Genomic DNA, 12,903 nt, shown 5'->3' on the forward strand with positions numbered 1-12,903 from the left:
TCAGATCGGATACATCCTAATTCAAAGTTTGCAAAACAAAAATGACTTTTTCTGTGCATTCTCCAAGTATTGTTTCTTCCAATTCTGGATAATCTGTTTTAATAAATTCTATAGCTAATTATGTTTAAGTGTTGGAAAGTAAAAGATAACTCAGATATACCACAGAAAATATTGCTACCCAAATTCGAATACCTATGTTTGTACAGGTCAATTGGAGAAGTTCATCATTATCCTTTGCATATCGCAGAGATCCACTTGCATGAGAGGCACTAGTTTCAAAAGATTGGAGTAATACCAGATTGTAATGGTTCCTCATGAATCCAGTAAGAGACACTCACAATAATTGACATGGGGGGAGAGGGAGGCCAAGCTTTATAATTTCTCAAGTTATTTTCACCCGTTACCTATGTCTGTTGAATGACATGTAGGAGCTGCACAGAGTGGGCTCTTTATCACCAGAGGGAATATTCACATTGAGGAGATTAGATGCATTGAATATCACAAATCCCAAAAGATAGTACCAATAAATTTTGTGATTCCAGTAGCATAAATTTGACAAGTTTTGTTTTCTCGTTTTCCCTAGTATTGTTCAAGCTCTTATGGATCCCTGGGAAGGGGAATTTTACATATAAATGAATTTTGCATGACTAAACAATGAAATAAGACTGATTTTTTGTTTTTAAGTTAAAAGTGCTCTACAGAAACTTTAAAAAATTCTAAAGAACAAAAGTTTATAAAATTATGGGACAGTATACTTAATGCAAAAAAAAGTCATGATAAACTAGGATCTCTATTGACACTTCCCCTTAAATGACTTATTATAGTGATTGTATTTTTGATGTACGATTCATTAAACTTTAAATTATTTAAGCCTTGTGGGAATCAATATGGTATATTAATATAAAGCACTTGCAGGAAAATGTGTACCAATGTTAGGTCACAGGAATAATGATTTGTTTCTGCAGGATTCTAAATATAGCTAAGTTAACTAAGGAATCATGTTTCAAGTTGTAGTCAATTCCCAATAGGAAGCACATTCATAACTTGTAAGACCATAATATTTGTAACCTAATAATTATAATAGAATCAAAATTAATAAAAAGAAAAAAACAAATTATATCAACTAATGCAACCAGTAAAGAAATATTACAGCTTTTATGAAATTATTAGAAAACATCAGGATTCCTATTATATAAATTGATGTATATATAAATTTAAAATTCTATCTGTATTAATTTTACTTCTTAGCTTGACTTTCTAATAAATCTTTAGCTTCATTGATTTTAGCTGCTACATAAGGAGATCCTCCTAGAAGAGAAAAGAAAAAGAATAGTTAGGGAGGTTAGGCAAACACATGTCTCAGCTGACCACAGAATATTACATGTCCTTTTTCTTTTGGCACTATATAACATTGAAATTATATATCCTCATATATATTATAGCAACACAAAATATTTACTTCAAAAATTATATATAATATTCCTTTTAGCTAGCATTAGCAAAAACAAAACAAAACAAAAAACCAGACTTTCCATAAAACTGAATTTTCAAAATAAAAGAAAGTCTGTCCTTTTAAGAACACATTAGCAATAGTGATGAAAATTTTCCTATAAAAAAAGCCGACTTTAAACAGGATGACTTTACAAAGCCTGAAAAGACTTATATAAACTGATGCTAAGTAAAGTGAACAGTACACAACAACAAGATTAACTGGAAAAGACTTGGCTCTTTTCAACAATGAGGTGATTCAGTACACTTGCATATGTACTGTGATAAATGCAATCTGGGGAATACATTAGAGGTATTCTTGATGACTTGGTCATCATTACAAACATTAATCGCTATTACATATTATAAACTCTAATATCTGTCTGCCTCTATATAAAAAGATCTCAGAGGTCTTCTGAGTACCTGTGTATGCTTTTTAAAATTATTCCTCATTTCCTAGTAGCCAATGTGTACTCTTTTGGGGTTCCTAATATGTTACAGTTTAGGAAACTAGATAACCAGTCCATATTACTGTGCTTAAAGTAACCAGCAAAAAAGCAAAGTAAGGAATTCCTTTTGAGCCTTTCTTATGGATGAGAAACCTTTTTGCTACTGCTGAATTCTTACCTGTGTTTCAAGTTTAATCTTAATTCCAAGGTTTGATATTGTTACCTAATATTCAGTTGCTTGTTCAAAGAAACAAGATTTATGTTTGTCATTATTCTAAATGTGAAGAAAAGGTAGAAACGAAAACATCTTTTTGATTTAGACCTATGGTTTTACAACTGAAGTGATGGAGAAATGATTTGTCACTGTTATCAAATACATGTAAAGAAACCTGTTATTATTTCATTTGTAACTTATCTCAATTTATATTCCCTTGGTTACTTATATGAAAACTTATATAAAAGTTACTTCTAATAGCGGAAATGTTTTCTCTCAAATCTATTTACTGAATTATCATACAGAGGGATGTTTTCTTCCCATCTAGAAAATATAGATTTAAAAATAATTATGCTTACAAGTAACTAGTCCACAAATGAATTGCCTCCTCATGAGGTGTATATTTCTGTTTTCTGAAGACTCTAAATATGGGTTAATATGCCGAGGTTACAAGCTCAGAATCAAGGGTCCAAGTTGCTTGCCGAAGAGCAAAAACATGAAACAACATTTAGGTCCTCAGCTGCCTAACTTTAGAGGGGTCCAGAATACTAAATGATACTTAAGGTCCCTGGAGGAGTTTATTTTTCACACCTCAATAGTTTTCCCCAAGCATCATTCTGAATGATCATTTAAGAAACACTGAGAGATTGAAAGGAAGGAGTTTTTATGTGTAGGACTTGCCATGCTGCAACCAAAGAAAGGTTGATATTCTGGAATAACTCTTCCCTGAAACAAAGATGACTTAAAAAACTCAGAAGGCTTGATAGGAAGTGAGGTCATGGAACATTTACCTACATCTGATCAAGACCATTTGAAAAATTATGTTTTTCAAACAAGACAAGGAGAGGCACGAAGTGTTTAATGTGACAAGGAGGCCACAAAGGGACAATTTAAAATGACAGCTGGTTACCAATTTTTAAGTGTTTATTGAGGCATTTTGAATTTTAATAACCAGACATTATTCTGAAAATACTGACACAGTGGATAAAATGCCAGGCCTGGAGTTAGATGCTTATCTTCCTAAGTTCAAATCTGGCCGCAGACACTTACTAGCTATGTGACCCTGCACCAGTCATTTTACCCTTTTTGCCTTAGTTTCCTCATCTGTAAAATGAGCTGGAGAAAGAAATGGTATACTGCTCCAAAATCTTTGCCAAAAAAACCCTAAATGGATCATGAAGCACTGGACATGACTGAAAACACATTCTGAAAAATACTCAACTTATGACATTCTACCTGAAAGATATAACTAACTTAAAGCTTTTTCCCTTGGAAAAAGCACCAAAGAGTACAATGGAATTGGGAAGATCTGAATTCAATCAGAAACTTAATACTCACTGTGTGACTCTGGACAAATCATTAAAGCCTGGCCTTGCAAAAAAACCAACAAAAACAAAAACAAAACAAAACAAAACAAAAACAAAACAAAAAACAACAACAAAAAAAAACCACACCAAGAACAGAGAGTGAATTCTGCTCTTCATTTTATAGTTTAAAAATCACAATTTACAGTAAATTTTACATTAAGAGTATAATGACTACTTACCCTTGTCTGGGTGGTTTAAAAGCATGATTCGTCGGTGAGCATCCCTAATTTTCCCTTTATTAGCTGTAGGGCTTAAAAAAACAAAAAACAAAAACAAACCCACCAACCTCTTTTAAAACCATTACTAATGAATACGTGTCACATCAAGTATATATAGAAATAATTAAAATGTAGTTTGTGAGTCAACTGCATAGTCTTATATAATCCAATTGCTGGGATTCATTAAAATATGAGTAAAACTTCAAATTAATCAAGCAAAATGGTAATTTTCTTAGACAAAGTCAACAAAAGGAATCTTTTGAATATGAAAAACAAATAGTTCCTTAGAAGAGTGATGAATTTCATTCAAGTGGATGTTTTAGCAATATATATATTCTCAAAAAACTGCTTAATATTTCAGTCCTTGGAAATTAAAGGAAAGGAAGTTTGCACGATAGAAAACTTCCTAATACAGAAATTGGCATAATGACATAAAGAACTGTTAAAAACAACTATATTCTAAAAATAATCTAGTTCTTTGTCATGTCGCCCAATTGATTTTTGCCAAGACTAAGACTATCTCACTGACCTGGAAAAAGGGAAAAGACATTTTGAATGTCTTTGGAGAAAATTTTCATGACAAAGAATGAGTAATCTTATAAAATAGTTCTTCTGACATACAGACATGATCAAAATGAAAATGCTGTATGTTGTAATTGTAGACTAAATTCTGGTTAGAGATAACTTTTTTTTTTTTTTTTTTACTTCAGCAGTCTTATTTATGAAATAAAGACAATAAAATTGTATTCATAAGATTACCATAGATATAATCTAATTACATTTCATAAACCTATTACAATCATTATGCTGTCAAAATGACAAGACCCTATTAAAAAACATGCTGGAACCAAAAGCATAAAGTTGCAGATCCCAGAATCAAAAATTTAGAGGTATGAAGGATATGAGAGGCAATTTAGATAAGAAAACTAAGTCCCAGTAAGGTAAGATTGGCCAAAGACAGATTATGAATGACAGCTGGGATTTGACCAGGTCCTGGACACCAAATTCAACACTCTTTCTTCCAAAGTCCTGGTTTGATACTTTTAGTCCAATTCCCACCATGACACTGTAATGGAGAATGACATCTCACCTCCCCCATAAAAAAAAAAAAAAAAAAAAAAAGCCTATCACAAAATTGTACTAAATTTTACTGCACAATTATATTAATAGAGAAGGCTAATATAAGACTCATATATCCTGAATTTAATGATAAAAATGATGTGAATCATGCTGTCTCCTACATTCATCCCAACTGTTCAGTTCTAAGACTGTGGAAGTAGTTAGGTGAATAAGATGTTTCTCAGCCCACACATAAATGCTTCCTGTAGGCTGTAGCAGCTTTAAAACTGTGTAAGGAAGGGAACCAGATGGTTACAATGGTCATGGTGGTAACAAGTGCATCAATGAACTGATGAGCCTGACTTTTCCAAGCTATAACAATCAGACTCTCACCTCTCTTCTCTTTCAATGGTGGAAGTTTCACTTGCTCAGTAACCCAGTGGGCCCAAGTGACTTCCAAGCAAGACACTTATAGGAGGTACTGAACTTACCTTACTCCTAATATTAGTGCGGCTTCTCGTTTTGTCATTTTGGGTTCAAACCCACCTCTGTAATAGCCACCAGTGAAGGCCTGAAAGGGGAAAGCATCAGTAGCAAAATAAATGAACTAGGAAGAATGGAGAATGACTCTGTAGAAAGTCTTCAAATGAATCTTTAAAACAGATTAGCAAAAAATAGCATTTCACTGAAACACCTTATTTTTGTTTCAGAGAAATTGAAATGAAATTTCTTAGCTTTACAAACAGCAGTAAATCCTAGTTTAGCTGATACTCAAGATATGAGAACCAATCCAAAAGATAACCTGATGAGTCTTGCATCTAGCACTACACTGACAGAACCAATGAACCTACATTGGAAGTGAGGCATAGGATCCTTTCGGGAACATCTTCAACTAGATGCTGCCAAACTGAAATTCAAATGGAAAACACAAAGACAATCAAGCAGGCACAAGGAGGCTGGGATGGAGGAAGGAAGCTCTAGGACAATAAGAAGAAAACATTATTGCATGCTACAGGGGTGTGCTGCAGTCTGTATCAATTCAGGGTAATCACAAAACTGTACTTGGACAACAGCTATCAGTCAAGAAAGCAATTATATTTAGTAAGCACATACATACTCTGTACTATGTACTGGCTTTATTTTGATTTGAGACTCCAATTCACTGCTTTCTCCTAAAAGCAGAGCATGGGAGAAAAGCTTCACTTATCTTGATATCAGAAGAAGGGATGGAGAGATGGGAAGAGAGGGTAGGAAGAAGAAGAGGAGGGAAAAAGAGAGAGATATCGAGAACTGAAAGATGCAGGGTTCTGAGCCTTCTCCTGGAGGTTACAGGTGCTGATCACATTTCTGCAACAGCTTGAAAAGCATCATTTTGGCAGCTATGTAGAGAAAAGCTTGGAGAGCGGGGAGTTCTGAGGCTGGGAGGCTAAGTATGGAGACCTCTCCTTTACAAATTATTCTAATGAGAAGACTTTTAAGAGCTAAGGTAGGAACTGAGGAAGGCCTGAGGTAATAGTGAATTTTCTATTATTAGATATAGAGGATCACTTTTCAGAACCAGCAGAGAAGGTGTGTACTAGTAAGGATTAAGTCTAGACTACAGCTTTAAGAATGCCCCTTGCAACTTTAGAAACCCAATTTTGGGGATGATGGCAAATCTCACGGACAGAAAAGCATGGTATCTCAAAAGAAAGTTTTCTCGACCTCCTGCGGTAGGACATTGACCATGGTAATTTTAGAGTACATGCTTCTGAAGGTAAGACTCCTGGGAAGTAGCTGAGTTCTAAAGTGCATTCCCCATACTATCAGCCATGTATACCTGAGTATGGTTTCTATGGGAGGAGCACTGGTCATGACAGCAATAAAGGTGGAGCAGAGAAGATTCTTTGAATCTAATGCAACCCCTCATTTTATAGAAGAGGAAAATGGAAATTTAGTTATTCAAGTTGTATCACAAAGACTGTCTTTGTGAAACACCCTGACAAAATACACTATCATAGTGACAGATTCTGTATAGACTCTTTCCTTTAGGAAAGAACAGTGTCACTTTCTATGTGTAGGAAGCTAACATCCTTCTATTCTAATAATTGATTTTCAGAATCCAGTCATCTTAGGGGGAAGAGGTGTTTTATACTATTCTGCATTTTAGAATGTAAGAGTTTAGAACCAGGTACTTTACTTGTACTAGCATCTACCACATGGCTTATATAGCCCAGTCACACAGAGAGTAGTCTGTGGGTAGAAAAATGATAACTTATCTGAAAGCTGGGGGCACAAGCTATCTGACCACAATACCCTATGCTTGGGCTACCAACCTTTTTGGAAATGAAAATGAGGAAAACAAGTGTGGACAAAGGCTGCTAATATTAATTTTGATCAAAAAGACATGCTTTCAGTTGGAATCCACCTACCTTTTAGAGAATCTTCTAGATCAGATTATTAAAAAATTCTGTCCCACACACACCTTTGGCAGTACGATAAAGTCTATGCACCCTTCAGAATCATGTATTTAAATGCATAAAGCAAAATACAGAGGATTGCACAGAAAATAATTTTTTCCCCCATCCAGGTTCAGAGACCTGTTGAAATCTAGATTAAGGACCCCTGTTCTAGATCAGGAGCTTTCAGGTACTGTTCTTGCAGCTTGGTACAGATATCACCTTGTCTGATTGCTCTAGAGGCATAGGATCCTTTCAGGAACCCAAATTGTCTCTTAACGAAGGAGAAAAATAATAGCATTTTTTGACCTAAATGAATCCAACAATCATCTAGAAATATCCCTCCCACCTCTCAATAATCATAATCTGAAATAGTTTAATGAAAAGGCAGTAAAGGCATAAAAGAAGAAATCTTACACATTTTGGCAGACTTCGAATAGCTTGCTTTACTTGAGGCTCCATATGCTTCATTGTTTGCAAAACATATCGGCCTTAAAACAAACAAAACAGTGAACAGAACTTGACATAATAAAACCCCAGGCCCCCCAGGTCCCTTACACTCTCCCATCAGCCACAAACCTGCAAATCCTGCAGCAGCAATTGTCAGTCCAAGTGCTACCATTGTGCTGGCCTAGAAGGGAGAAAAGAGTTACTTCTTCCACATATTCCTTTCCCTAATCCTTCACTTCTTCCACATCTTCCTATCCCCAATCTTTCTTCACAATTGTCAGTTTTTATTTCAGTAGTAAAACTTTTTTTTTTTTTAAGTAATAACATGGTCTTAGCTTTAATCTACAATGTTATGAACATTTCTAAAACTTCCCTAATGATTCTTCCAATTCTAAATCTATGCCTCTGATACTTAAATGCTTATTTCTTTTTGACTTTTAAAATGAGGATTTGTTTTCTAATCGATAAATGGTTAAAGGATATGAACAGATAATTTTCAGATGAAGAAATTAAAGCCATTTCTAGTCAAAAATACTCTGAATCACTATTGATTAGAGAAATGCAAACTAAGGCAATTCTTGAGGCACCACTATATATCTCTCAGATAGGCTAAGATGACAGAAAAAGATAATGATAAATGATGGAGGGATGTGGGAAAATTGGGACACTAATACATTGTTGGGGGAGTTGTCAATTGATCCAGCCATTCTGGAGAGCAAATTGGAACTATGTCTAAAAAGCTATCAAGCTGTATATGCCCTTTGATCCAGCAGTGTCTCTACTGGGTCGGTATCCCAAAGAGATCATAAAAGAGGGAAAAGGACCCACATGTGCAAAAATGTTTGTAGCAGCTCTTTTCGTAGTAACAAGGAGATGGAACCTGAGTGGATGTCCATCAGTTGGAGAACTGCTGAAAAAGTTATAGTTTATAAATGTAATAGAATATTACTGTTCTATAAGAAATGATGAGATTTCAGAAAAGCCTGAAAAAACTTTTATGATCTGATTCTGAGTGAATAAAGCCAAGAGAACATTGTACACAGCAACAACCAGATCATGTGATGATCAACTATAATGAACTCGGCTCTTCTCAACAAAACACTGATCCAAGACACTTCCAATAGACTTGGGAAGGAAAATGCCATTCGCATCCATGGAGAGAACTATGGAGATTGAATGTGGATCAAAGCATAGTATTTTTATCTTGTTTCTTTCTCTTGATCTGATTTTTCTTGTACAACATGACAGATATAGAGTTATGTTTTCAAAGACTACACATATTTAGTTTCTATCAGATTTTTTGTTGTCTTGGGGATGAGGGAGGGAGAAAAATGTGGAACAAAGTGTTAGAAAAATCAATATTGAAAATTATCTTTACGTGTATTTTTAAAAAAATACTATTGAGAAAAAAGTAAAATCAGTGTAGTTTTAATGCTACAGGTAGAATTTATCATTGGGACAGTTATTAGCTGCAAAAGAACGGGGCTAGTCAATGGAGACATTTGCTAGAAGAATAATTTGCCCTTGCCTAAGGAAAGACCATCAAGGTTGAAACAAGGGCACCAGGGACAAACCAAAAACCTAAGGCAGGGAGAGTTCCTCAAACAGCAGCCTCTCCAAACCCTAGGAGAAAACATTTATCACCAAGGGAAAGTCCTTGAAAGGCCAAAGCATGGAAGGTTTCCATCTATAGGAGCCCCTCCCACTCCATCTGCACTGAGAGGACTCTGGACCTGAGCTCATTAACCAAAAAAAAAAAAAAAAAAAAAGACAAGGGAAGAATTCAAATGTCAAAGTTAAGAAGGCTTTGGAATTCCAGAAGTGAAAGGAAGCAGAAGGGGCCACTGAATGAAGGCAGAACAAGGATTCTCTGACCACAATGTTGAGGGATGGTCAGCTGGCCTTCCTTCAAAGACCCCTCTCCCTAGACAGACTGTCATCCCCAAGGACACTTGCAACGGTCAGTTTTTACTCTAGAGCCCCAATCCCTCACTTTGCGACTGCTTCACTTTGCTCCAAGTTTTGCCCATTCTATGTATGTGTAACACACATATACCCACCACACAAAAGGAATATGTGTACACGTACATACCTGTGTATATGCACAAACACATACCCCTATATAGTGGTGCCCACACATGCATACATGTGGACACACGATGCCGTAATGTACATCCATATACATATCCAGATACAGATGTAGACACGTGTATACACATAATGCAACAAGCCCAGATAAAGGTGCACAGGCATGCATACAGGTGGGCATACACAATGCTGTAATGTGTACATACACAAATATTCAGATTCGGGCTCATAAACATGCACACATGTGCATATACCATGCAGTAATGCACAAATACATATATGTGCATTTATACAAAGAAATGTACACATATATAACCCATGTGTACACACACAATATCTGCATACATACACACCTCCATAATAAACAGACTGAGATTTAGAACCAGAACTGAAGACTCAATAAGCATTTATTAAGCATCTACAGCATGCCAAACAAGGCAACCAGTGACAGCCACAGCTAGGACCCCATAAGCAGGAGATCCTGGCTCCAAGCGGTCCCAGTTCAGGTTAATTTTTGTCAATTTCACCAAATATTTCCCAATTCCTTTTTCATCTGGTTCAAACCCATTTCACAGATGAGCTAAATGGAGGGGGAGGGGCAGAGCTCGAGGCCCTGGATTCCCGCGGCTTCTTCATCCCCAAGGTGCAAAGGACTACGAGTGCTCCTGCTAACTGGGGTCGGAGGTAACATTTGACCTCTGCCCACTTTACCTTCGAGGGTCTCAGTTTCCTCATCTGTAAAATGAGAGGACTGGGCTCGGCAGCCTCAGATCTTGGGGGAACAAGCCCTTAGGAAGTACTACTAGGAGCCAGGCTAAATGACTTAAAATAAGCCGCCTTCCCTACTAGGTCTGTTTCCTCGTCCGTAAAACACCGGGGGATGCCCTTCACCCGGGGGTTGGAGACCTGGGTTCGAATCCCAGCTCTGTCCTTCCCCCATGCCCGCGTGACCTTGATCACGCTCCCTTTTACGCCTCCCCTCCCCCCACTCCCCTTCCCACAGCCAGACATGAAGTCCCTCCCGCCTCGAGGACCGACAGGGCCTGGGTTCGAATGAAACCCCGCCGCCGCTGCCTCAGTCTGCCCTCCGGCTCTTAGGTCGCTCACCATGGCTCGGCCGGCGCTGCCCTGAGCCTGCAAGGCCGCAGGTCATCCCAGCCCAGAGACCACGCGTCCGATTCAGCCCCAGGCCCAGCCCCCGCCCGGCAGGCGCCGCCTCAGGCCGGGCACGGCGAAGAGGGAGCACGCGAATACCAACAGCGGCTGCCGTAAAGCGCCGGGACCCAACTGTCGTGAAAGGGAGCCGAGCGCTAGGCCGGGAACACGGGGTGCGGCGTCTGCTGCGGATTGGCTGCGGCCGGGGCAGCGCGGGTTCCTATTGGGCGGGCGAGAGGGGCGCGCCGCGGCCGCTGTCCCGCCCCACGCCGGGCTCTTCCCGGGGGAGGGGGAGCTTCCGCACTAGGGAGCCAAAGTAGCTAATGTGTAACACGTAATGATACATAGTGTAACATATGATTGTATATATCACCGCACAAATTGCACAATACCGTGTAACAAATAACATTATATAATGCACAGGTATTGTGAAATGTCGTAAGTATATTATACATATACGTTATATATGCATAGGTGTTTATATGTTAAAAGCAGCCAGCGAACCAAAAATGAGATTCTTCAGTTATTAAAACCATAGGATTCAAATTAAAATCCCCACAGGTCTCCCCAAACAGGAGCGCGTCTGTGTAAGCCGGGGGTTGGGGAGCCCAGGGCCTTATCCGTGACTTCCTATCTTGGGGCTCGGTCATGGCCCTCTTTGGCAGTCTGGAAACTTTCAGAATAAGGGTTTTTAATGCATCAAATAAAATGTGAAAGAGTTAGGATGGGAGCTCTTGGAGAGCAAGGTCTGTCTCACTAAGCGCTCACTTCGTTCGTTCCTTCCTAACTTCGCTCCGAGGAAACCGAACTTCCCGCATCGAGTTCCCTGGGGTCTCAGATTGGGAACCATGGGTAATTTTCCATCATTGACAATTGCAAAACCTTCTGTTCCAATTTTCCCCTCCCTCCCCTCCCCCCTCCCCCAGATGGCAGGTTGACCAATACATGTTGAAGTAGGTTTTGGAGGAAGCTAGGGATTGTAAAAGATGGAAAAGCATTCTAGGTATAAGGTGGGGGGCGGTCCAGACAAAGGCCGGGTGGGGTGAAGTGGGAAATAAAGACAGAAAAGGCCAGCAATTGAGTGATGGTTGGTAAACTTGGAGGAAATGGTTCTGGATGAGTAGTGGGCTCAGAACCGAAGTTGTAAAGTGTTGAGAAGTCATTGTGAAATCAGGATAGAATGGCTGTGAGTATAGAGTAAGAGTCTCTTTATAAAGGGTAGATGAAATCTCAGAGCACAAATGGTTGCTGGCCAAGAACCAGGGAGTGCTACAGGAGCCTTCAGGGATTATCTGGGTAGCTAGTGTGTGCACAGAAAGGACATCAGGATTTCTAGTTTCAGGAGCCCAGAGACTCCACCGTGTCTGCCTTGTGCACCTGTCATCCCTGCATATACAGCACCTTAAAGAGGCGCTGTGCAAATATACTAACGACTAGAATCCACTGCCAGACCAGCAGAATGGGGCAAGGGAGTACAGTACAGGCAGCTACTGTTACCTTATCCTTCTCTCCTTAAAAGCCCTACTCCAGCACCTCGACTCGTTCCCACAAGTGAATGCCAATCTAGGCTGTGAAGTCACTGCAGCCAGCTGGGAAGTATCCGGTACTTGGTGGAAACCGTATCCCTCAGTTTCCAGGACTGAATCCCAGCAGGCTCATTCCCTGCTGTATGAGGAGCCATTGCTCAATTTTATGTGAAGAGCCTAGGGGGAATGAGCACTATTTTCATCACTGTTACTCAGCTCCTCAAAGGAAAGGTGTTCGGAAGAGAAAAACAGATTTAGAACTGGTAAGAAGATGGCATCTAAGAATGGGATTTAGATTTCTGAACCATAACTTAAAATGTAAGAATGACAGGCAGCTAGCTGGCCAGGTATGGAGTATACTAATAATGACTAGCAAGAAAATATTTACCTGAAGTCTTGTAAATCTAATTTTAAAAAAAATGTTTTAAATTAAAAAGGAAAAAGAAAGGGA

The 12,903-nt window shown here is 38.7% G+C and overlaps 1 protein-coding gene across 1 annotated transcript; it reads right to left on the reverse strand.

Moving 5' to 3' along the window:
* Positions 1–358: 358 nt before the first annotated feature.
* On the reverse strand, positions 359–11,015 carry DNAJC19 (DnaJ heat shock protein family (Hsp40) member C19). Its single transcript, XM_074298279.1, has 6 exons — positions 10,879–11,015; positions 7,813–7,864; positions 7,651–7,724; positions 5,287–5,366; positions 3,698–3,768; positions 359–1,308 (listed from the first exon to the last, which is right to left on the reverse strand). The coding sequence occupies exons 1-6, from the start codon at positions 10,879–10,881 to the stop codon at positions 1,238–1,240; spliced, it is 351 nt and encodes a 116-aa protein (XP_074154380.1). The 5' UTR covers positions 10,882–11,015; the 3' UTR covers positions 359–1,237.
* Positions 11,016–12,903: the final 1,888 nt, after the last annotated feature.

The sequence above is a fragment of the Sminthopsis crassicaudata genome, chromosome 3, assembly GCF_048593235.1.
Source record: "Sminthopsis crassicaudata isolate SCR6 chromosome 3, ASM4859323v1, whole genome shotgun sequence".
Taxonomy (NCBI): domain Eukaryota; kingdom Metazoa; phylum Chordata; class Mammalia; order Dasyuromorphia; family Dasyuridae; genus Sminthopsis; species Sminthopsis crassicaudata.

What these genes read in the sequence shown, in the direction of transcription:
- DNAJC19 (XM_074298279.1), bottom strand. An exon ending in TGCTGCTGCAGGATTTGCAG is followed by an intron (nt 7,725 to 7,812) that starts GTTTGTGGCTGA and finishes GTTTGTTTTAAG; the next exon opens with GCCGATATGTTTTGCAAACA. An exon ending in TTCGAAGTCTGCCAAAATGT is followed by an intron (nt 5,367 to 7,650) that starts GTAAGATTTCTT and finishes TTCCCCTTTCAG; the next exon opens with GCCTTCACTGGTGGCTATTA.